A 25,855-nucleotide genomic window follows, 5' to 3' on the forward strand; every position below is an offset into this window, starting at 1 on the left:
TTTATTTATTTTCATTTTTCATTTTTAATAGTTTTATTGTTTGTAAAAGTTTTTAATAAATCATAAAAGATAAGCAGGAAAAGTGAAGAGTTAATATGACACCTGATCAACGTTATTGATAATCTTCTGATTGGAATGATTCTTCATTTAAATGATCAGATATTGATTCATAGAGATTGATCTTCTAATAAATGTGTTTTCCTGTGAACATGAAGTTTGAACCTCGTTAGAGAAACTGTGTGTCTGAACGCTGCAGATATTGATTTATATTGATTGATATTTATGCAGCTATGATTGTTTCTCAGATGTGTTATTGATCACATGCTGCTGGAGAAACAACCAGAAAACCTCTAAAGAGCCGAAGCATTAAGTTTATAGATATGAAATATTAAAGGAACCACTGCGTCCTGCAGTCTGACTGCTGATAGTGATGATGATGAGCTGCAGCTCTTCATCGTCCTGATGATGATGATGATATTTGTTTATTCGTTCTGTGGACTCTATAAATCCTCCAGAATATCGTCTATATGAGTAAAACATCGTCAGCGTCTCAGTGCATCGTCCTGCTGCTGCTGATGATGATGATGAGCTGCAGCTCTTCATCGTCTTGCTGATGATGATGATGATGAGCTGCAGCTCTTCATCGTCCTGCTGATGATGATGATGATGATGATGATGATGAAGAGCTGCAGCTGAGCTCAGCTCTGTAAACACTGATGATTCTGATGAACACAAATATTCTTGATTTTAATTGGAAAGTATTGATGAACTGTTCTGGTTGTGAGTGATGAGCTGTTGTGTAACATTTATTCTGTATTATTTTACATCCTTTGTGTTTATTGTGTTTATTGTGTTTATGTGTTTTGAGCTGTAAAGTGTTTTTATTGTGAGCTACTGCAGATAAGCTAAAAGCTAAAAGCTAACTCTGCTGCATCGAATGACAACATTCATGTTTAATAACCGCACATGAGCCCAACAAATAAAATAAAGGAAATTAATAATAATAATAATAATAATAATAATAATAATTCAGGTTGATGATTCCTTCAAGTTGCAGCATTATTTCTCTGAAAAATCTCTTTCATGTTGTTATTGTAATCAAAATATTTCCAACAGGATCAATATATTGTCAGGAAATCAGTATCGATACTCTGATTATTGATGAGATTCAGACATTAATCAATATGTAACATAACAGATCAATGAAAGAGTTCAGTCTGGATCTGATGACTTGTTGTGATTTTAAACTTTATCAATAAATATTGAATCTGAAACAGTAGAAAAGTAAATATGGCAGCTGGTGTGTGTGTGTGCGCGTGTGCGTGCGTGCGTGCGCGTGTGTGTGCGTGTGTGTGCGCGCGTGTGTGTGTGTGTGTGTTTGTAACACACTAAAGTTCTGGTTTATTAATATTTAAACGTCTGCAGCACAAACATGATAAAAGTTGAGTGACTCTGCAGTTTGATGAAGCCTGAAGATGAAAACAGACGACAGCAGCAGCTTCTGATCACTGTTATTGATTTTATGTTTTCAGCCTTCAACATGAGCCGAGTAGCTTTGAAACCCAGAGAGCAGGACGACGAGGACGACTTCTACGACTGCCAGGAGACTCTGGAGCCTCCAGACCGAAGACAGGACGCAGAGAGTGAGACAGGACGACAGGAGGAGGAGCAGGGCGACAGGCTGCAGGAGGAGGAGCAGGGCGACAGGCTGCAGGAGGAGGAGCAGGGCGACACGCTGCAGGAGGAGGAGCAGGGCGACACGCTGCAGGAGGAGGAGCAGGGCGACAGGCTGCAGGAGGAGGAGCAGGGCGACAGGCTGCAGGAGGAGGAGCAGGGCGACACGCTGCAGGAGGAGGAGCAGGGCGACAGGCTGCAGGGCGACAGGCTGCAGGGCGACAGGCTGCAGGAGGAGGAGCAGGGCGACAGGCTGAAGGAGGAGGAGCAGGGCGAAAGGCTGCAGGGCGACAGGCTGAAAGAGGAGGAGCAGGGCGACAGGCTGCAGGAAGAGGAGCAGGGCGACAGGCTGCAGGGCGACAGGCTGCAGGGCGACAGGCTGAAAGAGGAGGAGCAGGGCGACAGGCTGCAGGGCGACAGGCTGCAGGAGGAAGAGCAGGGCGACAGACTGCAGGGCGACAGGCTGCTGGAGGAGGAGCAGGGCGACAGGCTGCAGGGCGACAGGCTGCTGGAGGAAGAGCAGGGCGACAGGCTGCTGGAGGACTCAGATTCAGAGATGAAGAAGGAGGACGAACGGGGAGTTGAGTTTGACGATGAATACCTGAGGGAGGTGGAGAAGGAGCTGACAGAGGAGGAGAAAGAGGTAAAACTCTCAGCTGTTTATCTGTATTTACCTCACAAACCAGAGCGACGTCCTCACAAACCAGAGCGACGTCCTCACAAACCAGAGCGACGTCCTCACAAACCAGAGCGACGTCCTCACAAACCAGAGCGACGTCCTCACAAACCAGAGCGACGTCCTCACAAACCAGAGCGACGTCCTAACAAACCAGAGCGACGTCCTCAGACCAGGACTCTTGCTCTCAGCCTGTCTTTTAGCTCTGTAAAGAGGCGTTCAGGTGTCAGGTCTGATGCTGTAAATCAGAGTTTTGGTCACATTTGCAGGTTTCTGAGCTCCACTTTATTTTCTGTTTTGTGTTTCAGAGTCGACGGCAGCAGAGTTTAACACTGAAGGAAAAAGGCAACAGTCAGTTTAAAGCTGGAAGTAAGTACAAACCAGTATAACCAGCCAAATTCATGATTTTGTTACCAAGTTTGATTTTGAGTAATTATGCATAAATGTAATGCAATATGATGATGTGAAATAGATTCATTATGAACTACTGGAGTTGTGTTGATGTTAGAACATGAAGCGACACTGAAGCAGCAACTAGTGATTGAATCAGCTGGTTCATCAGCTCTCAGCTGTTCTTTAGTTTGTGGCCACACGTTTTATTTAAGTTTATTTTTGTATCTTAATTTTCTACTTTGATATCAACCCTTCTGTGCGTCATCTGGTGAGAACAATTCGTTTGTGGAAAATAAGAAAAATAGTCTGAATGAGAAGAGAAAATAATTATGATAAAAGCAAAAATCAGTAGACAAGAAGGGAGCAATAAAAGTGCTTCACATCAAAGATAAAATGAACATAAAAACATGTAAATGTACATCGGATGGAAAATAACTTGATAATATCACTAAACATAAAGTGAAAATGCAACATAGGATGCTTACTTCAGTGGTAAGTTGACATTTAATAAGTGAAAACTCAGACATACAATCTATAAATCAGCGTCTGGGTCTCTGATAAGCATAACAGAAGCTTTCCCAACAGACACAGACTCGCCGTTGGTCTCGTTTCACTGAAATAAGCCTCTTTCAGTTGAACCCAGAACGTTTTCACACAGCTTTAACCTCACTGTGGGTCTGATCTGTGTCGAAGCTGCCCTGAAAATACCCCCTCAGTGCTGCCGTGTGGTTAAAAACACCTCCGTCTCTGTGTTCAAACCTAAATAAAATCAAGTGAAACTAGAACACATACAATGCATAACATGAGATGGAAGGTAAAACCCACTGACTTATAAAATAGAATAATCAGTATAACAGTATGTAAAACCAGTATATAAACCAGTATAACCAGTATATAACGGTGTTTCTAGCAGTGTATGGCAAGCCTGGCAGCCCTGGTGGAGTATTAGAAGAGACTAGAAACTCAGCTCAGTGAAACCTGATCTTTGTTGGTCAGTAGTGCAGTTTACACATCATAACTTCTGTTTTTAAATGTTTCTGCATCCTCAGACTAATTACATGTTTTTGAGCCCCCCCGTATAGACCTGTATAAACAGTATATAAACCAGTATAACCAGTATCTGTCCTCTCTTCAGGCTGGTTGGAGGCGGAGCGAAGCTACACGGAGTCGCTGGTTTTATGTCCAGTGTGTTTCAGCAGAGAGCGAGCCGTGCTGTTCTCCAACAGAGCTGCTGCAAGACTGCACATGGTAACACGATCACAAATATAATAATATATAGAATAATATCATCAGCATATAAACTAGTATAACCAGTGGATAAACTAGTATAACCAGTAGATAAACTAGTATAACCAGTAGATAAACTAGTATAACAGTAGATAAACTAGTATAACAGTAGATAAACTGGTATAACAGTAGATAAACTAGTATAACCAGTAGATAAACTAGTATAACAGTAGATAAACTAGTATAACAGTAGATAAACTAGTATAACCAGTAGATAAACTAGTATAACAGTAGATAAACTGGTATAACAGTAGATAAACTAGTATAACCAGTAGATAAACTAGTATAACCAGTAGATAAACTAGTATAACCAGTAGATAAACTAGTATAACAGTAGATAAACTAGTATAACAAGTATATAAAGTAGTATAACCAGTAGATAAACTAGTATAACCAATAGATAAACTAGTATAACCAGTAGATAAACTAGTATAACCAGTAGATAAACTAGTATAACCAATAGATAAACTAGTATAACCAGTAGATAAACTAGTATGACCAATAGATAAACTAGTATAACCAGTAGATAAACTAGTATAACCAGTAGATAAACTAGTATAACCAGTAGATAAACTAGCATAACAGTAGATAAACTGGTATAACCAGTAGATAAACTGGTATAACAGTAGATAAACTAGTATAACCAATAGATAAACTAGTATAACAGTAGATAAACTAGTATAACCAGTAGATAAACTAGTATAACCAGTAGATAAACTAGTATAACCAGTAGATAAACTAGCATAACAGTAGATAAACTGGTATAACCAGTAGATAAACTGGTATAACAGTAGATAAACTAGTATAACCAATAGATAAACTAGTATAACCAATAGATAAACTAGTATAACCAGTAGATAAACTAGCATAACAGTAGATAAACTGGTATAACCAGTAGATAAACTAGTATAACAGTAGATAAACTAGTATAACCAGTAGATAAACTAGTATAACAGTAGATAAACTAGTATAACAGTAGAGAAACTAGTATAACCAGTATATAAAGTAGTATAACCAGTAGATAAACTAGTATAATAAGTATATAAACTAGTATAACCAGTATATAAACTAGTATAACAGTAGAGAAACTAGTATAACCAGTAGATAAACTAGTATAACCAATAGATAAACTAGTATAACCAATAGATAAACTAGTATAACCAGTAGATAAACTAGCATAACAGTAGATAAACTGGTATAACCAGTAGATAAACTGGTATAACAGTAGATAAACTAGTATAACCAATAGATAAACTAGTATAACCAGTAGATAAACTAGTATAACAGTAGATAAACTAGTATAAACAATAGATAAACTAGTATAACCAATAGATAAACTAGTATAACCAGTAGATAAACTAGCATAACAGTAGATAAACTGGTATAACCAGTAGATAAACTAGTATAACAGTAGATAAACCAGTATAACAGTAGATAAACTAGTATAACAGTAGAGAAACTAGTATAACCAGTATATAAAGTAGTATAACCAGTAGATAAACTAGTATAATAAGTATATAAACTAGTATAACCAGTATATAAACTAGTATAACAGTAGAGAAACTAGTATAACCAGTAGATAAACTAGTATAACCAATAGATAAACTAGTATAACCAATAGATAAACTAGTATAACCAGTAGATAAACTAGCATAACAGTAGATAAACTGGTATAACCAGTAGATAAACTGGTATAACAGTAGATAAACTAGTATAACCAATAGATAAACTAGTATAACCAGTAGATAAACTAGTATAACAGTAGATAAACTAATATAAACAATAGATAAACTAGTATAACCAATAGATAAACTAGTATAACCAGTAGATAAACTAGCATAACAGTAGATAAACTGGTATAACCAGTAGATAAACTAGTATAACAGTAGATAAACTAGTATAACCAGTAGATAAACTAGTATAACAGTAGATAAACTAGTATAACAGTAGATAAACTAGTATAACCAGTAGATAAACTAGTATAACAGTAGATAAACTAGTATAACCAGTAGATAAACTAGTATATCTGACACTCTGATGGAGGAGATGGAGAGTTTGATGGTCACAGGCAGGAATATATAATTATATTAATGAAATACTAAATATTGTTACTATTTTAATTATATACTATATATTTAAAATATATTAATCATATATGGGTTAGCCACATGCTAACACACAGGTTGGACATATGCTAACACGGGTTAGCCACATGCTAACACACAGGTTAGCCATATGCTGACACAGGTTAGCCACATGCTAACACACAGGTTAGCCATATGCTGACACAGGTTAGCCATATGCTGACACAGGTTAGTCACATGCTAACACACAGGTTAGCCACATGCGAACACACGGGTTAGCCATATGCTGACACAGGTTAGCCACATGCTAACACACAGGTTAGCCATATGCTGACACAGGTTAGCGATATGCTGACACAGGTTAGCCACATGCTAACACACAGGTTAGCCACATGCTAACACACAGATTAGCCATATGCTAACGCTGCCTGTCTGTCTCTCAGGATCTGAAGGATCAAGCGATCTCAGACTGCTCCAGAGGTGAGTGATGACATCATGCTACACCCTTTCATCAGTAGGTCACTGATCACTCCACGTATTGATTGATTGGCTGTGTGGTTGTCATAGCGATAGAGCTGAATCCGGACTATGTGCGGGCGCTGCTGAGGAGGGCGGAGCTTTATGAGCAGACAGACAAGCTGGACGAGGCTCTGGAGGACTACAAGAAGGTTCTGGACCAAGACCCGAACCACGCCAGCGCCAGGCGGGCCTGCATGGTGAGATGGGTTATATACCGGATCAATACACATATATATCTGGGACGATATGACAAATGGAAGCTAAAGTTTCTTTTAAAATTAACTGTAAATTGATTGGCTAAAGATTAGCTACATGCTAATTCTGCTAGCTGCCTCGCTGGGGACTGTAGGGGGCGTGGCTTCAGCGACGTAGTGCATGACCCGGGGGTCAGGTGACACTGACCAGCACTCAGTGTAGCAGGTTCATCACTCATCAGGCGCCAATGTGCCGGTTCAATGTAAAAAGGAATCCAGTTTGGCTTTTAGTTACTAAATGATGTTCTATAATGAAGTTCATGATATAAATATATAAAACTTTTCCCAGACATGAATTTATGCAGATGCCACGGTAATTCTGAGGGTCTGTCTTGTCCCCACTTTTAAATATGGGTCTGATTAGTCCTTCACTCGGCTGTATCTCAGGAAAATAGTAACTTTGAGTACTAAACTGAAAAGTTTCAGAACGGCTGATCTGGATTTAGAGTCTCATTGAGGATGCCGTCAGGTCCACAAGCTTCTCTACATTTTAGGGTTTTCAGTTTTTGGTCTAATTCGTTTTCGGTAATTTGGTGATTGATTGGGTTTTGGTTCTTAATGATTGTTTCTCGTATTTGGTCTCGTTCGGGTGTGTTGCGTGTTTTATCCGTATGTCTCCATCTTGAATGGCCAGATTATTATCATCATTATTATTGTTATTAATATTATTATTATTAATATTTTTGGTCCCAGAAACTGTTTGAGTTTATTGATTCTTCTAAGTTTTTCTGGTTTATGAGTCTGTTTATATTGTTTGAGAGTCACCACGGTGAAAACGCAGCTGCTGATGTTCTGGTCTTCTTATTCTGGTTTCCTCTTGTTTGGGTTTTAGGGTTAGGAAGAATAAGCTGCTGTTAACCTGTCTGTCTCTCTCTACCTGTCTGTCTCTATCTCCACCTGTCTGTCTCTCTCCACCTGTCTCTCTCTCCACCTGTCTGTCTCTACCTGTCTGTCTCTCTCCACCTGTCTGTCTCTCAGAGGCTGCCTCAGCAGATTCAGGAGAGAAATGAGAAGCTGAAGGAGGAAATGATGAGTATGAGCTGCACCTGAACACAACATGACTCATTAACTACAAAGTGTAATTAATCAGATGTATTGATTAGTTCTTGATGGTGCCTCTGTGACCTTTGACCCCTGCAGGTAAGCTGAAGGACCTCGGGAACATGATCCTGAGACCTTTCGGTCTTTCTACCAACAACTTCCAGGTGAACCAGGACAGCGAGACGGGTTCGTACTCCGTCAACTTCGTCCAGAACCCCAACAACAACAACAGATGACATCACCGATGACATCACTGCAACGTGTGCGCGCGCGTGTGTGTGTGTTCAACCAAATAAAAAGCTGCTGAGTTTGTTTCCTGTGTGTCAGCGTGTTCTCCATCACCATGGTAACCTCAGGATCAGCAGCCCGACCGTGATCAGATCACTAGAAACATGAGTTAAAAGATCAATAGATGTTTTTATTGATCAGCTTCAGTGATGATATTTCACCTGATCAATAAACGTTTCAGATTCATCTCTGCTCCTCAGAACTTTTTATTGATCAGAAGACAAAATCACTAAAATCTCAAATATCAGTTTATTTATTGATTAGTGGTGAGTCGCTGAATAAACCGTTCAAGTTTCTGATCATTTAAAAGAAAGACGCAGAGAAAGGTTCAACACTTTAATATGAACAGTTACTGACATATACACGTTATTGATTATTGATCACTGAGCTCTCCTGGACAGAAGCATCTCTCTGATGTTGTCTTCTGCCTCCTTCACGCTGCGTTCAAGGTACACCTTCTTCTGCTGGAAATAACAAAACACACACACAGTTAGACAGGTAACACACCTGGACACAGACCGAATCCCAGCGTCTCACAGACTCAGCCTGCGAGGGTTTGGTTCTGTCCACCTGTCAGCAGGTGTGTGACGGTTCTCCGGCAGACGTTTTGAGTCTTTTATTCACACTTTGCCTGAGGGAATTACCCACAGTTCATAGCGTTGTGACGTTAAATCAGCGTTAAATACGGGGATACCAGGGGAAGCCCAGAAGCGTTAAAAAAACAGTAAACAAACTGGTAGGTGGTGGCTGTAACTGTCGTCCTCTGTGAGGAGACGTTCAGATCCGTCGGCCTCTGACGTTACTGTCGTGCACGTGATTATTTAATGTTTATCTGTTTTATACTTAAATGTATCGTGTACTTTATGACTGAGTAGTTTTTCTGCTTTTGTTTCAGTGATTTCACTGATCCAGTCAGACATGTTCATATAAAGTACTGAATAAAAGTCCCAAAACCACAATAATATGTAATACGTACAGTGATTTATTGCTTTCTATCCCTGTTCCTGTTTAAACCATTTCAAGCCCTCGCAGCCAATCACAATCACTTACCAGGTGACGGCAGTTACGTCTGTGAGGGTTTAGGTTTTAGGGTTAGGGTTCAGGTTTTAGGGTTAGGGTTCAGGGTTAGGTTTTAGGGTTCGGGGTTCAGGTTTTAGGGTTAGGGTTCAGGTTTTAGGATTAGGGTTAGGGTTTAGGGTTCAAGTTTTAGAGTTAGGGTTCAGGATTTAGAGTTTAGGGTTAGGTTTTAGGGTTCAGGGTTTAGGATTCAGGTTTTAGGGTTAGGGTTCAGAGTTTAGGTTTTAGGGTTAGGGTTCAGGATTTAGAGTTTAGGATTAGGGTTCAGGGTTAGGTTTTAGGGTTCAGGTATTAGGGTTTGGGGTTCAGGTTTTAGAGTTAGAGTTGAGGTTTTAGCGTCAGGGTTCAGGATTTAGAGTTTAGGGTTAGGGTTAGGTTTTAGGGTTCAGGGTTTAGGATTCAGGTTTTAGGGTTAGGGTTTAGAGTTTAGGTTTTAGGATTAGGGTTCAGGGTTTAGGATTTAGGCTTTTAGGGTTAGAGTTTAGGGTTAGGGTTCAGAGTTTAGGTTTTAGGGTTAGGGTTCAGGATTTAGAGTTTAGGGTTAGGGTTCAGGTTTTAGGGTTAGAGTTCAGAGTTTAGGTTTTAGGGTTAGGGTTCAGGATTTAGGGTTTGGGGGCCACTGGGATTGGGCCACACTGCAGGTGTTTGTGTGTGTCGTCTGATTTTTACATAAAAAAATCTGAGTTTGTAAGAAACAGTAAAGCTGTTTAAATGGTGAACTGAGTTAGGCTATTAGGTTCTGTCCAGTGTTTCCCGAGTTGACTGGTTCGGCCTGGCGGGCGGGTCGGGGGGTCAGCAGCCACATTTCTCTGTTCAGTGTCTTCAGGTTGGGCTAACTTATTGTTGCTAACTTTGGAGCTAACCCCCTTCACTTTTCCAGCAGTTGAGGAAACAACAGACGTGAATTTTCTTGGTCTTGAGAAGCTGCAACATTTATAAACTGACACATTGTAGTCTGTACTGAACATTTACTGACCCTGTAGTCTGTACTGAACATTTACTGACACACTGTAGTCTGTACTGTATATTTACTGACAACTGTAGTCTGTACTGGACACTTACTGACACTGTAGTCTGTACTGAACATTTACTGACACACTGTAGTCTATACTGTATATTTACTGACACTGTAGTCTGTACTGAACACTTATTGACACTGTAGTCTGTACTGTATATTTACTGACAACTGTAGTCTGTACTGGACACTTACTGACACTGTAGTCTGTACTGTATATTTACTGACACTGTAGTCTGTACTGAACACTTACTGACACTGTAGTCTGTACTGTATATTTACTGACACTGTAGTCTGTACTGAACACTTACTGACACTGTAGTCTGTACTGAACACTTACTGACACTGTAGTCTGTACTGGACACTTACTGACACTGTAGTCTGTACTGGACACTTACTGACACTGTAGTCTGTACTGTATATTTACTGACACACTGTAGTCTGTACTGAACACTTACTGACACTGTAGTCTGTACTGTATATTTACTGACACACTGTAGTCTGTACTGTATATTTACTGACACTGTAGTCTGTACTGAACACTTACTGACACTGTAGTCTGTACTGTACATTAACTGACACACTGTAGTCTGTACTGTATATTTACTGACACTGTAGTCTGTACTGAACATTTACTGACGCTGTAGTCTGTACTGTATATTTACTGACGCTGTAGTCTGTACTGAACATTTACTGACACTGTAGTCTGTACTGAACATTTACTGACACTGTAGTCTGTACTGTATATTTACTGACACTGTAGTCTGTACTGTATATTTACTGACACTGTAGTCTGTACTGAACATTTACTGACACTGTAGTCTGTACTGTATATTTACTGACACTGTAGTCTGTACTGAACATTTACTGACACTGTAGTCTGTACTGTATATTTACTGACACTGTAGTCTGTACTGAACATTTACTGACCCTGTAGTCTGTACTGTATATTTACTGACACTGTAGTCTGTACTGCACATTTTTATGACACTCACTCGCTTACGCTCTGCCCTGTTCCTAAAAAGGAGCTACGCTACGCTACCTGCAGTTTCCATGACAACGACACAGACGTTGACTCACGTTTCAGAACGTGTCATCTGGACGAGTCGAGAATCGAACCACCGATCAGCCGTTTAAAAAAACCCACTGAAATAACATGAACTGATCAGCCAGCTGATCGCTGATCAATACCTGACTCATTGTGTGTATTTCTGTCTATTTGTACCTCAAGTTCTTTGATCTTCTCATCAGCTGTTTTCTGTTTGTCCGTCAGCTGATTATTGATCTCCTCCTTCGACTGCAGGATGAACCTGAAACACACACACACACACACACACAGGTGACCTTTAGAAATCCAGGTGTGTGTCTGATGAAGAGCACTCAGGTGAATAAAGGTCCTGCACACTTTTAGAGGATTTATGGTAACTGGGAATTTTATCAATAAACAGATGTCCAATCACAGACTTGCATTCTTAAAGGAGACTCTGATTTTCTCTGTTTGTGCCGTACAGATGTGTAGATGTGCAGATGTGCAGATGTGCAGATGTGTAGATGTGTAGATGTGCAGATGTGCAGATGTGCAGATGTGTAGATGTGCAGATGTGCAGATGTGTAGATGTGCGACGGCAGCAGATGTTTCAATTTTCTGATCAGCATTAAACTCAACAAAACAACAGCTGTTAATAAATCTCTGATTCTTCAGTAAAAAGTTAACTACGACTCCCAAGGTGCATTTCAGCCAGAAACAACCAATCACAGAGCTTAGAATTTGATCACATGCACCGCTGGCAGTGATCAGAAGTTGAAGATTATGCAGATTAAATCAGTTCACTTTGAGTGACTTCAGTAACCATGGCGACACGTTCAGTAACCAAGCGTTTGGATTCACACCTCTGACTGGCTTCTTCTCCATAGCAGCAGCAGCAGCCGAGGCTCATGGGTAATGTAGTATCTCAGGGACAGAATGAAGTGTAATCACTGTAAACTTATAGGTGGAACAAAGCTGTGACTTCTACACACGCCAACTTTAATCAATAATATGATCATTAGGTTTGTGTGTGTGTGTGTCACAGGTAACCTGGTCGTTGCCATGGAGACTCACATGCGTCCGACGCCCTCATACAGCCGTGTGTTGTCAGGCAGCGTGGTGATCTCAGCGTGAGTTAGCTTAGCATGTTTCTGAACACGAGTCAGCTGATCGATCTGCAGGTCGGCCAGCTTCACTTTCTGCTGCGTATCGATCATCTTCACCTGCAGCTCCGAGAACGCCTGCGGAGAGAGAGGTCTCACTCTGATTAAAAACACCTGAACAGCTTTCACCTGCAGGAGGTCTCACTCTGATTAAATACACCTGGACAGCTTTCACCTGCAGGAGGTCTCGCTCTGATTAAAAACACCTGGACAGCTTTCACCTGCAGGAGGTCTCACTCTGATTAAAAACACCTGGACAGCTTTCACGTGCAGGAGGTCTCACTCTGATTAAAAACACCTGAACAGCTTTCACGTGCAGGAGGTCTCACTCTGATTAAAAACACCTGAACAGCTTTCACGTGCAGGAGGTCTCACTCTGATTAAAAACACCTGGACAGCTTTCACCTGCAGGAGGTCTCACTCTGATTAAATACACCTGAACAGCTTTCACCTGCAGGAGGTCTCACTCTGATTAAATAAACCTGAACAGCTTTCACCTGCAGGAGGTCTCACTCTGATTAAAAACACCTGAACAGCTTTCACCTGCAGGAGGTCTCGCTCTGATTAAAAACACCTGAACAACCTTCATCCATTCCATCATTTGAAACATTTCATCAGGGCAAAAAAAAGCCCTTTAAAAACTTCATTTCCTGTTCTGGTGTTTCATAAAATAAAGGACAGAATACAACACACACAACATCTGTACTGATGCATTCACTGACACACAAACACATCTGTACTGATGTGTTCACTGACACACAAACACATCTGTACTGATGCGTTCACTGACACACAAACACATCTGTACTGATGTGTTCACTGACACACAAACACATCTGTACTGATGCGTTCACTGACACACAAACACATCTGTACTGATGCGTTCACTGACACACAAACACATCTGTACTGATGCGTTCACTGACACACAAACACATCTGTACTGATGTGTTCACTGACACACAAACACATCTGTACTGATGTGTTCACTGACACACAAACATCTGTACTGATGCGTTCACTGACCGGGCTGAGCTGCAGGTTTCTGTGACTCACAGACACTCAGTTTAACTCTGAACACTGAGAACAGTTACTGATAATCAGCTGCACGTGGACATCAGGTACCTGATACTGCTCGCGTGAGCGTAATGAATCAGGGTTAGCTCCTCGTGCTGCAGTTAGCTCGGCTGTTAGCTGTTAGTGTGTCGGCTCTTCATTAAACACAGACAGGTAGCGGCAGACAGACAGGTAGCAGCAGACAGACAGGTAGCGGCAGACAGGCAGGTAAGAGCAGACAGACAGGTAAGAGCAGGGGAGTTAAACGCGCAGTACCTTCTTCAACTCCAGATCTATGGGCGCTGCCATCTTCTCTAACGCTGGATCCCTGTTACACAGTGCGCATGTGCAAAGACGACTTTCTTCTTCGTGTGTCCGGCAGACTGGGCAGGTTTAGCGCGCTGCTGCCTCCCACAGGTGTAGTGACGTCAGATGTATGTATGTCAGAACATACAGAACCTACAGAACCTATAGAATATATAGAACATGCAGAACCTGTAGAATATATAGAACATATAGAACTTCTAAAACCTATAGAACATATTGATATACATTAATACATATTAATAAGAAGGATATAAATCTCAAGAACACATCCATGAAGATTTAAGCAGGAGACTCCTGCACAGAGATCCAAACATCTGATACATCAGTGTTTCCTCAACAAATATGCAGTTCATCTTATTTACAAAATAAGAAAACAGTTTGTGTTTTATAGTCTTTAAGTCCCTTTGTATGAAAAGACAAGAAGGAAATATGAGTTTTCAGCTGGAACACAGAACATTAAAAAAGATGAAACTGATGTTATGAAAGTTTGAAGGAGGTGGAGTGAAGCTTTGAGTCCCATAATCAGAACTTTTCCACTGTTTGTGTCCAGTTGAAGTTGAATGTTAAAGGGTCCCTGAAGTTCTGCCTGCTTGATTCTCAGCCACAGCAGCCGTCAGCAAAGAGGATTATGACTCACTGTTTTCTGTCACCTTTTTAATTATCTGTTTTTCTAACTGTTTGACTCTCACCTTGCACTCTTTTAGCTCCTCTGAACTGCACTGTTTTAGCTCTTGCAGCTAGCATGTTGCTATGCTAACTTCCTCCATGTGGCCGTCCACACGTTTAACAAGTGAGTCGATAGTTTTCAGTTTAGTTTCCACTGATTTGTTCGTTGTGTCTTCTGAAGACAAACCTTTGCTTTCTTCTCCATGTGGACTTTGTCGGCGTCTCGTTACCTCTGTCCCGTTTGTTGGAGCTGGAAGTTTCTCAAGCTGAAGCTCAACTGTGTTCTGCTCCGTCTTTGAACTGGACGGTTTTAGATACTGAAGACTTCTTATTTTTTATCATGTTTCAATAACTGTTACGTTTGGACTCCTTTTGCAGAACTCGGAGGGATGTGACTGCTCAGCGAGCCATCCAACCAGAACTCCTGTATTATCCCAAAGTCTAGAAGAGAACAATTGAATTATTCACGAGCACCAACACACCTCCTAACCTCAAGCCATTTTTTTTCCCAGGATGGTGAAGTCATGACCTGCCGTACTCTGCCTCTTATTGGTTAGTACTCGTTGCCTCAGTCGGTTTGGATGGTTAGGTTTTAATCTTTTTATTATCAAAAATACAAAAAATACATTTCTTGGGTATAAACAATATCAGTACACTCTTTGCATAGTGACCCTTTAGTACAAGTGTAGATGAGCCATTTTTCAGACATGCCATTGAAAAGATCCATTTTTAAATGGATGTATGATGTATAATTTCTTTGTTTGAACACTGACAAACAGCAGCAGACTGAAACATCTTTGTTTGAACACTGACAAACAGCAGCAGACTGAAACATCTTTGTTTGAACACCGACAAACAGCAGCAGAGTGAAACATCTTTGTTTGAACACTGACAAACAGCAGAGTGAGACATCTTCTCCTCTGTGTTGTAAGAGAATATCTCAGCTCCCAGTTATTCCCGCCCCCGGAAACGGAATTATATCTGCGCGCGGGATTTAACTTTAGAAGCAGCGCGCGGCGGCAGCTCGAGCTCAGTCGGTTTCCCTCCGAGCGGAGAACAAAAAACAAACAAACAAACAAACCGCAGAGATAAACAACCGACAGGACCCTGATCTAAACATGGCGACTCCACCGAAGAGAGCGCGAGGTGTTCCCGCCGGTTTCTCCCGCAGAGAGAAGAAGATCTCCATCGAGGGAAACATCGGTGAGTTCAGTCCCGGTTTTCTCGTTAAACTCCGGTAAACTGTGAGTTCAGTCCCGGTTCTTCTCGTTAAACTCCGGTAAACTGTGAGTTCAGTCCCGGTTCTTCTCGTCAAATTCCGGTAAACTGTGAGTTCAGTCCCGGTTCTTCCCGTTAAATTCCGGTAAACTGTGAGTTCAGTCCCGGTTCGTCTCGTCAAACTCCGGTAAACTGTGAGTTCAGTCCCGGTTCTTCCCGTTAAACTCCGGTAAACTGTGAGTTCAGTCCCGGTTCTTCCCGTTAAACTCCGGTAAACTGTGAGTTCAGTCCCGGTTCTTCCCGTTAAACTCCGGTAAACTGTGAGTTCAGTCCCGGTTCTTCTCGTTAAACTCCGGTAAACTGTGAGTTCAGTCCCGGTTCTTCTCGTTAAACTCCGGTAAACTGTGAGTTCAGTCCCGGTTCTTCTCGTTAAACTCCGGAAAACTGTGAGTTCAGTCCCGGTTCTTCCCGTTAAACTCCGGTAAACGGTGCAGTTTGATGTATTTCAGGTTCATGACTTTGTGTCCATTTTGTTTGGCTGTGCTGATGCGCGGGCAGTAAGATGGAGGCCGGTCAGCTCTGTCGGTTCTCTGTCCCGCCGTCACGTAGCGGATTGGCGCCAAGAAACCCATCAGATAAACAAAGTAGTGCGTTCATAATCAAACACAGTTAATATTATATAACGTACTACTTATATTAACTATTATACACAGCATATCTAAATATAATCTATAAACTGTAACATACATCATATTTATAATTTATAAACTGTAACATACATCATATTTATAATTTATAAACTAACATACATCATATTTATAATCTATAAACTGTAACATACATCATATTTATAATTTATAAACTGTAACATACATCATATTTATAATTTATAAACTAACATACATCATATTTATAATCTATAAACTGTAACATACATCATATTTATAATCTATAAACTGTAACATACATCATATTTATAATCTATGAACTGTAACATACATCATATTTATAAACTGTAACATACATCATATTTATAATCTATAAACTGTAACATACATCATATTTATAATCTATAAACTGTAACATACATCATATTTATAATCTATAGACGGTAACATACATCATATTTATAATCTATAAACTGTAACATACATCATATTTATAATCTGTAACATACATCATATTTATAATCTGTAACATACATCATATTTATAATCTATAAACTGTAACATACATCATATTTATAATCTATAGACGGTAACATACATCATATTTATAATCTATAAACTGTAACATACATCATATTTATAATCTATAAACTGTAACATACATCATATTTATAATCTATGAACTGTAACATACATCATATTTATAAACTGTAACATACATCATATTTATAATCTATACACTGTAACATACATCATATTTATAATCTATAAACTGTAACATACATCATATTTATAATCTATACACTGTAACATACATCATATTTATAATCTATACACTGTAACATACATCATATTTATAATCTATAAACTGTAACATACATCATATTTATAATTTATAAACTGTAACATACATCATATTTATAATCTATAAACTGTAACATACATCATATTTATAATCATAAACTGTAACATACATCATATTTATAATCTATGAACTGTAACATACATCATATTTATAATCTATAAACTGTAACATACATCATATTTATAATTTATAAACTGTAACATACATCATATTTATAATCTATACACTGTAACATACATCATATTTATAATCTATAGACGGTAACATACATCATATTTATAATCTATAAACTGTAACATACATCATATTTATAATCTGTGAACTGTAACATACATCATATTTATAATCTGTAAACTGTAACATACATCATATTTATAATCTATGAACTGTAACATACATCATATTTATAATCTGTAAACTGTAACATACATCATATTTATAATCTATAAACTGTAACATACATCATATTTATAATCTATGAACTGTAACATACATCATATTTATAATCTGTAAACTGTAACATACATCATATTTATAATCTATAAACTGTAACATGCATCATATTTATAATCTATGAACTGTAAAATACATCATATTTATAATCTATGAACTGTAACATACATCATATTTATAATCTGTAAACTGTAACATACATCATATTTATAATCTATAAACTGTAACATACATCATATTTATAATCTATGAACTGTAACATACATCATATTTATAATCTGTAAACTGTAACATACATCATATTTATAATCTATGAACTGTAACATGCATCATATTTATAATCTATGAACTGTAAAATACATCATATTTATAATCTAAACTGTAACATACATCATATTTATAATCTATGAACTGTAACATGCATCATATTTATAATCTATGAACTGTAACATGCATCATATTTATAATCTAAACTGTAACATACATCATATTTATAATCTATGAACTGTAAAATACATCATATTTATAATCTATAAACTGTAACATACATCATATTTATAATCTATACACTGTAACATACATCATATTTATAATCTGTAAACTGTAACATACATCATATTTATAATCTAAACTGTAACATGCATCATATTTATAATCTATGAACTGTAACATGCATCATATTTATAATCTATGAACTGTAAAATACATCATATTTATAATCTAAACTGTAACATGCATCATATTTATAATCTATGCACTGTAACATACATCATATTTATAATCTATAAACTAACATACATCATATTTATAATCTATAAACTGTAACATACATCATATTTATAATCTGTAAACTGTAACATACATCATATTTATAATCTAAACTGTAACATGCATCATATTTATAATCTATAAACTGTAACATACATCATATTTATAATCTGTAAACTGTAACATACATCATATTTATAATCTAAACTGTAACATGCATCATATTTATAATCTATGAACTGTAAAATACATCATATTTATAATCTATACACTGTAACATACATCATATTTATAATCTGTAAACTGTAACATACATCATATTTATAATCTAAACTGTAACATACATCATATTTATAATCTATGCACTGTAAAATACATCATATTTATAATCTATAAACTAACATACATCATATTTATAATCTATAAACTAACATACATCATATTTATAATCTGTAAACTGTAACATACATCATATTTATAATCTATGAACTGTAAAATACATCATATTTATAATCTATAAACTGTAAAATACATCATATTTATAATCTATAAACTTTACTACCATAAACTTTATTAGCCTACATGAATACAGAGTTACTGAATTTTGACTGTTTCTAAACACAAATCATCATCACAAACCACACCTGTCTGTCTGTCTCTGACTCACCTGTCTGTCTGTTTCTGACTCACCTGTCTGTCTGTTTCTGACTCACCTGTCTGTCTCTGACTCAGCTGTCTGTCTGTCTCTGACTCACCTGTCTGTCTCTGACTCACCTGTCTGTCTCTGACTCAGCTGTCTGTCTGTCTCTGACTCACCTGTCTGTCTCTGACTCACCTGTCTGTCTCTGACTCACCTGTCTGTCTGTCTGTCTCTGACTCACCTGTCTGTCTGTCTCTGACTCACCTGTCTGTCTGTCTGTCTCTGACTCACCTGTCTGTCTGTCTCTGACTCACCTGTCTGTCTGTCTGTCTCTGACTCACCTGTCTGTCTGTCTCTGACTCACCTGTCTGTCTGTCTGTCTCTGACTCACCTGTCTGTCTGTCTGTCTCTGACTCACCTGTCTGTCTGTCTCTGACTCACCTGTCTGTCTGTCTCGACTCACCTGTCTGTCTCTCTCTGACTCACCTGTCTGTCTGTCTCTGACTCACCTGTCTGTCTGTCTCTGACTCACCTGTCTGTCTGTCTCTGACTCACCTGTCTGTCTCTCTCTGACTCACCTGTCTGTCTCTCAGCTGCAGGTAAGTCTACGTTCGTGCGCCTCCTGCAGGCGGCGTCGGAGGACTGGGAGGTGATACCTGAGCCCATCGGGAAATGGTGCAACGTCCAGAATGACAGCGACGACATTTACCAGGTGAATATGTCACACCTGATGATGTCACAATGACATCACTGTCCTTTCAGAATAAAGTGCAGATGTTAAACTGTCTGCAGGAGTTGAGTTCGTCTCAGAAGAGTGGAGGAAACCTGCTGCACATGCTCTATGACAAACCCAGCCGCTGGTCCTACACCTTCCAGGTACGCCTGACCCCTCCCCCTGATCCACATGACCCCTCCCCCCGATCCACATGACCCCTCCCCCCGATCCACATGACCCTCCCCCTGATCCACATGACCCCTCCCCCCGATCCACATGACCCCTCCCCCTGATCCACATGACCCCTCCCCCCGATCCACATGACCCTCCCCCTGATCCACATGACCCCTCCCCCCGATCCACATGACCCCTCCCCCCGATCCACATGACTCCTCCCCCTGATCCACATGACCCCTCCCCCCGATCCACATGACCCCTCCCCCTGATCCACATGACCCCTCCCCCCGATCCACATGACCCCTCCCCCGATCCACATGACCCCTCCCCCCAATCCACATGACCCCTCCCCCCGATCCACATGACCCTCCCCCCGATCCACGTGACCCTCCCCCCGATCCACATGACCCCTCCCCCGATCCACATGACCCCTCCCCCCGATCCACATGACCCCTCCCCCGATCCACATGACCCCTCCCCCCAATCCACATGACCCCTCCCCCGATCCACATGACCCCTCCCCCGATCCACATGACCCCTCCCCCCGATCCACATGACCCTCCCCCTGATCCACATGACTCCTCCCCCTGACACACATGACTCCTCCTACTAAACATCTCAGGTGGTGATGAGATCAACAGATGGAGCCGTTTCACCACAACTAACTGTCTGTCTCTCTACCTGTCTGTCTCTCCACCTGTCTCTCTCTACCTGTCTCTCTCCACCTGTCTCTCTCTACCTGTCTCTCTCCACCTGTCTCTCTCTACCTGTCTCTCTCTACCTGCCTGTCTCTACCTGTCTGTCTCTACCTGCCTGTCTCTCTCTACCTGTCTGTCTCTCTCTACCTGTCTCTCTCTACCTGCCTGTCTCTACCTGTCTGTCTCTCCACCTGTCTGTCTCTACCTGTCTGTCTCTACCTGTCTCTCTCCACCTGTCTGTCTCTCCACCTGTCTGTCTCTCTCTACCTGTCTGTCTCTACCTATCTGTGTCTACCTGTCTGTCTCTACCTATCTGTGTCTACCTGTCTGTCTCTCCACCTGTCTGTCTCTCCACCTGTCTGTCTCTCTCCACCTGTCTGTCTCTCTCTACCTGTCTGTCTCTCCACCTGTCTGTCTCTCCACCTGTCTGTCTCTACCTATCTGTGTCTACCTGTCTGTCTCTCTCTACCTGTCTGTCTCTCCACCTGTCTGTCTCTCCACCTGTCTGTCTCTCTCCACCTGTCTGTCTCTCTCCACCTGTCTGTCTCTCCACCTGTCTGTCTCTCCACCTGTCTGTCTCTACCTGTCTGTCTCTACCTGTCTCTCTCCACCTGTCTGTCTCTCCACCTGTCTGTCTCTCTCTACCTGTCTGTCTCTACCTATCTGTGTCTACCTGTCTGTCTCTACCTATCTGTGTCTACCTGTCTGTCTCTCCACCTGTCTGTCTCTCCACCTGTCTGTCTCTCTCCACCTGTCTGTCTCTCTCTACCTGTCTGTCTCTCCACCTGTCTGTCTCTCCACCTGTCTGTCTCTCTCTACCTGTCTGTCTCTCCACCTGTCTGTCTCTCTCTACCTGTCTGTCTCTCTACCTGTCTGTCTCTCAGAGCTATGCGTGTCTCAGCAGAGTTCGTTCTCAGCTTCAGTGTCCGTCAGTCAAAGTCCAGCAGGCAGAGAAACCTGTTCAGTTCTACGAGCGCTCCGTCTACTCCGACAGGTAACAACACACCTGAGACAGGTGAGTACAGGCGGTACAGCGGACGGTACTGCAGTAACGCTGTGTACTGTGTGTGTGCAGGTACGTGTTTGCGTCCAACCTGTTTGAGTGTGGTAACCTCACAGACACGGAGTGGAGCGTTTATCAAGACTGGCACACCTGGTTACTGAACCAGTTTGAGAGCGACATCGCCCTGGACGCCATCATCTACCTGAGAGCACAACCACAGGTAATAAAGCTGCTGCTGCCGGTCTCTCAGAGCAGGTCTAGACTGAACTCTTTAATCTACAGAGACCCAACGTCCCTCCACAAGGCAGACGCTCTACGTTTAAGATTTTCCTCTAGTCGACCGTCCTGAACTAACTTCAACGATTTCTTCATTAAACCATCAACCTGTCTCTGAGACCCCATCCCAACTAGGCTGCTGGAGGAGGTCTTACCCTTAGTTAGATATGATCAGTCTGTCTTATGTACCACAGTCCTTTAAAGTAGCTGTAATTAAACCTCTTCATCATATCTTGAAGAGCTCATAGTACCGTATTATCCCACTAGAACACTGTGCTCCCAGTATGCAGCTTACTGGTGGTTCCTACAGTCTTTAAAAGTAGAATGGGAGGCAGAGCCTTCAGCTATCAGGCTTTTCTCCTGTGGAACCATCTTCCAGATTCAGTCCGGGGTGCAGACACCCTCTCTATATTTAAGAGTAGGCTAAAAACTTTCCTTTTTGATAAAGCTTATAGTTAGGGCCGACCAGGCTCGCCTTGGATCAGCCCTTAGTTATGCTGCTATAGGCCTAGACTACTGGGGGACTTCCCATGATGCACTGAGCTCCTCTCTCCTCCTCCTCCTCTCCATCTGTATGCATTCATGTAACATCAATGCATGTCACTAACTTTGCTTCTTCCCCGGAGTTTTTTGTGCTTTCTGGTCTCGCAGGAAACCTTCAGCTACTATTATTGTTGTTGTTGTTGTTGTGCTTCTCTGTGTCTCTCTCCTTCTTTCTGTCTCAACCCATCCGGTCGAGGCAGATGGCGCCACCTAGAGTCCGGTTGAGGTAGAGTGCTGATGGAGGAACGTTGGGTCTCTGTAGATGAAAGAGTTCAGACCTGCTCTCTGTGGGAAGAGTCCTGAGATTGAAGACTTTCTAATGAGTTATAATGAAGTTCAGGTCTAGAGTTGATAATGAGGCTGTGACTCCTCCTCCTCGGCCAGTGTCTGGAGGAATGTGAGTATTAATATGACTGGGAGGACTGGATTCATTTAGACTGACATGTTCTTCATGACACAGCCAGGTTTCAGTAAGACAATCAATCAATATGATGATCTGAGATTAAATCGTTTACTAATACGGCTTCAGATGACAGAGATCTAATGTTCAAGAGTCCACCAGGTCTTCCCCAGAAAGTCTGCCAGTTATCTATGAAGCCCACATCGTTTGCTGGACGCCACCTCGACAGCCAGCGGTTGAATGATGACATGTGACTATACATGACATCACTGGTCAGATCAGGCAGCGGTCCAGAGGAAACTACAGAGTCCAACATTGTTTCTGCATATTAACAAACCGACTCAGCATTGATCTTAGTGACCTCTGATTGGTGTAATCAGGAGTCGTTGCCGCCGACGTGAATAACAATCGTCTCATATTTACGTTTGTTCTTAGCCGGCAGTTTAAATGTGATTCAGTGTCGTCTGCTCTGGTCCCAGGAATACATTTAACTATAGCTGCTGGTGTCGCTAACTTCACGTTTCTGACTATGGAGCTGCCAATAATCAGAGCTGGTTTCTCAGCAGGTGTGTTGCTGAGGGGGGAGAACCAGTTAGAAACATGAACTGGTTGGTGGTGAACCGTGGGCTTCTGCTTAGGGCCGCCCCGGCTGCTCGGCCGGGGCGGCTAGTTCTGTTTGAGCAGAACTAGTGAAGGTTTAACGAACAGCTGGTAATTATCTGCAGTAATGAAGAATAAAGCAAAATTAACTTCAGCAACCGGAGATGAGACGGTGCTACTGCCGCAGTACACCTGTCACAGAGTTACACCTGAACATATGTCAGTGGTGCATTCAGGCTCACGGTGAGTGTCTGTGTGTTTCAGCGCTGTATGCAGCGGCTGCTGCACCGCGGCAGGGAGGAGGAACAGGGGATCCCTCTGGAGTACCTGGAACAGCTTCACTTCAAACACGAGTCCTGGCTCTTCCACAGGAACCTCAGGTACGCACTGAGCGCGCTCACAACACGGCGCACTGAGCGCGCTCACAACACGGCGCACTGAGCGCGCTCACAACACGGCGCACTGAGCGCGCTCAGAGCATCCCTTTAGAGTCTGTACATTAAAAGTTATTTTGATTTAAAGCTGTTTTTGTGGTGCATTCAGGGTCAGACTCAGGAAACTGACATTACATTACGGTGTGTGTGCGTGTGTGTGTGTGCAGGTTGGACTTTGAGTACCTGAACGAGCTTCCCGTCCTCGTCTTGGACGTTGACGACGACTTTAAGAGCGACCGCATCAAACAGGCGGCGATCGTTGACAAAGTGAGAATTCTTCTTTATTTTCTGTCTTTGATTCAACGTTTCAGATGATTTGTATGTTTTGTTTTTTTCATCTATCGTCTGTTTTCAGGTGCGAGAGTTCCTCGCCACGCTGTAGATCTTCACCGACCAGCTTGTGATGCGAGCAGCGGGCTCTTCTGATTGGACGACCGCGTCACACTTTGTAAATGTTTCGTGTTTTCTGCTGAAGCTGTCGGATTCTTTTAAAGCAGAAAATTCAGATTTTTAGTCTCTTCACTTGTATATTTTTATTTTGTAATCAAATGTTAAAATGTCAGTCAGTGAAGCTCTGTGTGTGTGTGTGTGTGTGTGTGTGTGTGTGTGTGTGTTTGTTAGAAACACGTATTTACTTGAATTAGTTTCATATTTATGCTTCAGTCTGAATCATTTTATCTTCTGGGAGCTAATAATGAGCTGTCTGTGAACGCACCACGATGCCTTCAGGTTTCTGTATGAATCTGTCAGTTTGAATAAATTAACACTCTGACTCATTTAAATTGTCTGAAACTTTATTTAAACGCTTCAAGATTTTTGTCTTTTCAGTCAAACTGCAAACGTCACACCAAACCTGTACTACAAAGTACTGCTACTGAACGCAGTACTGCTACTGTACGCAGTACTGCTACTGTACACAGTACTGCTACTGAACGCAGTACTGCTACTGTACACAGTACTGCTACTGAACGCAGTAGCAGTACTGCGTACAGTAGCAGTACTGCTACTGTACGCAGTACTGCTACTGTACGCAGTACTGCTACTGTACGCAGTACTGCTACTGAATGCAGTACTGCTACTGTACACAGTACTGCTACTGTACGCAGTACTGCTACTGAACGCAGTTCGTCCTGTTTTCTAGAGTAGTGAACAACATTTCCATTGCATAGGAACCTTATGGGATGGTAATGATTGCTCCAGGTATTAGTCAAACCCTCAGGTGTTACCAGGGAAACTGAGTTATTGCTTATGAAAAACTTTAGATTTTGGTTGCAAAACACATGAAAATATAAATTAATTGTCTTAATGTTTTTTTCTTTGGCAAGTGACCATGGTATAAGCGGGACAATGTACTTCGAGGAATTATCCTTAATCAGGAATTAATGGACGACTGGGAGGCAACCGTCCGACCCGCAGCGGAGGACGGTTCTGGTCGTGTGTAGTTTTAAAGGGGTGACACCTTTACAGTCACTCCTACAATCTGATTGGCCACCCTCTCACTGTGGGGCGGCTGTTCGACTTGTTTGTTTCTACCGTAGACTAAAAACCCTGGACGTAGTCACCATGACGTCACCCGTTGCTTTGTGGACTGCTGTTTTGAAGTTAGTGATTTGACCGTCACTATTTTTGATTTTTGGAGCCAGAAGTGACCATATTTGGATGAGAGGGTGGAGCTGACCAAAGCGCTAGCTGCTAGCTTGGTTTGCTTGGTGTATTTATGGTCAGTGATATTGCTAATGCTAATGAAAATGTTCACTAACGGAATAAAGGCCTAAAACCATTAAAACAAAATGTACTTGCCGGAAAAACTGAACATCCGACCCCTTAGAGGATCTTTTATCACAACCAAA

The 25,855-nt window shown here is 41.2% G+C and overlaps 3 protein-coding genes and 1 long non-coding RNA gene across 5 annotated transcripts in view; 3 read left to right on the top strand and 1 right to left on the bottom strand.

The window, feature by feature from the left end:
• Positions 1–8,240, top strand: part of ttc1 (tetratricopeptide repeat domain 1) — a 9,908-nt gene extending 1,668 nt beyond the window's left edge. Inside the window, exons 3-10 of the mRNA XM_044369790.1 lie at positions 1,533–1,636; positions 1,823–2,317; positions 2,659–2,719; positions 3,879–3,991; positions 6,558–6,594; positions 6,682–6,830; positions 7,866–7,920; positions 8,028–8,240. Coding sequence (XP_044225725.1) covers positions 1,533–1,636; positions 1,823–2,317; positions 2,659–2,719; positions 3,879–3,991; positions 6,558–6,594; positions 6,682–6,830; positions 7,866–7,920; positions 8,028–8,164 — 1,151 coding nt within the window. The 3' untranslated portion in view covers positions 8,165–8,240. The remainder of the gene's footprint in view (positions 1–1,532; positions 1,637–1,822; positions 2,318–2,658; positions 2,720–3,878; positions 3,992–6,557; positions 6,595–6,681; positions 6,831–7,865; positions 7,921–8,027) is intronic.
• Positions 8,241–8,539: 299 nt separating this feature from the next.
• Positions 8,540–13,946, bottom strand: pfdn1 (prefoldin subunit 1). 2 transcript variants are annotated; one of them, XM_044370288.1, is made up of 4 exons: positions 13,831–13,946; positions 12,410–12,576; positions 11,534–11,618; positions 8,540–8,680 (listed from the first exon to the last, which is right to left on the bottom strand). In XM_044370288.1, the coding sequence occupies exons 1-4, from the start codon at positions 13,861–13,863 to the stop codon at positions 8,597–8,599; spliced, it is 369 nt and encodes a 122-aa protein (XP_044226223.1). In that variant the 5' UTR covers positions 13,864–13,946; the 3' UTR covers positions 8,540–8,596. The 2 variants fall into 2 exon arrangements, with proteins under 2 accessions (XP_044226223.1, XP_044226224.1); XM_044370289.1 differs by lacking the exon at positions 13,831–13,946 and adding an exon at positions 13,624–13,829.
• LOC122995233 lies at positions 11,626–24,787 on the top strand. Its single transcript, XR_006406762.1, has 2 exons — positions 11,626–12,373; positions 24,578–24,787. It is a non-coding gene; the product is annotated as an uncharacterized LOC122995233 (long non-coding RNA).
• zgc:110540 (deoxynucleoside kinase) lies at positions 15,523–24,787 on the top strand. The gene is made up of 8 exons (XM_044370286.1): positions 15,523–15,750; positions 19,753–19,871; positions 19,952–20,035; positions 21,634–21,743; positions 21,825–21,972; positions 23,836–23,951; positions 24,173–24,272; positions 24,361–24,787. The coding sequence occupies exons 1-8, from the start codon at positions 15,666–15,668 to the stop codon at positions 24,385–24,387; spliced, it is 789 nt and encodes a 262-aa protein (XP_044226221.1). The 5' UTR covers positions 15,523–15,665; the 3' UTR covers positions 24,388–24,787.
• Positions 24,788–25,855: the final 1,068 nt, after the last annotated feature.

This window comes from Thunnus albacares, chromosome 13 (assembly GCF_914725855.1).
Source record: "Thunnus albacares chromosome 13, fThuAlb1.1, whole genome shotgun sequence".
Lineage (NCBI taxonomy): Eukaryota > Metazoa > Chordata > Actinopteri > Scombriformes > Scombridae > Thunnus > Thunnus albacares.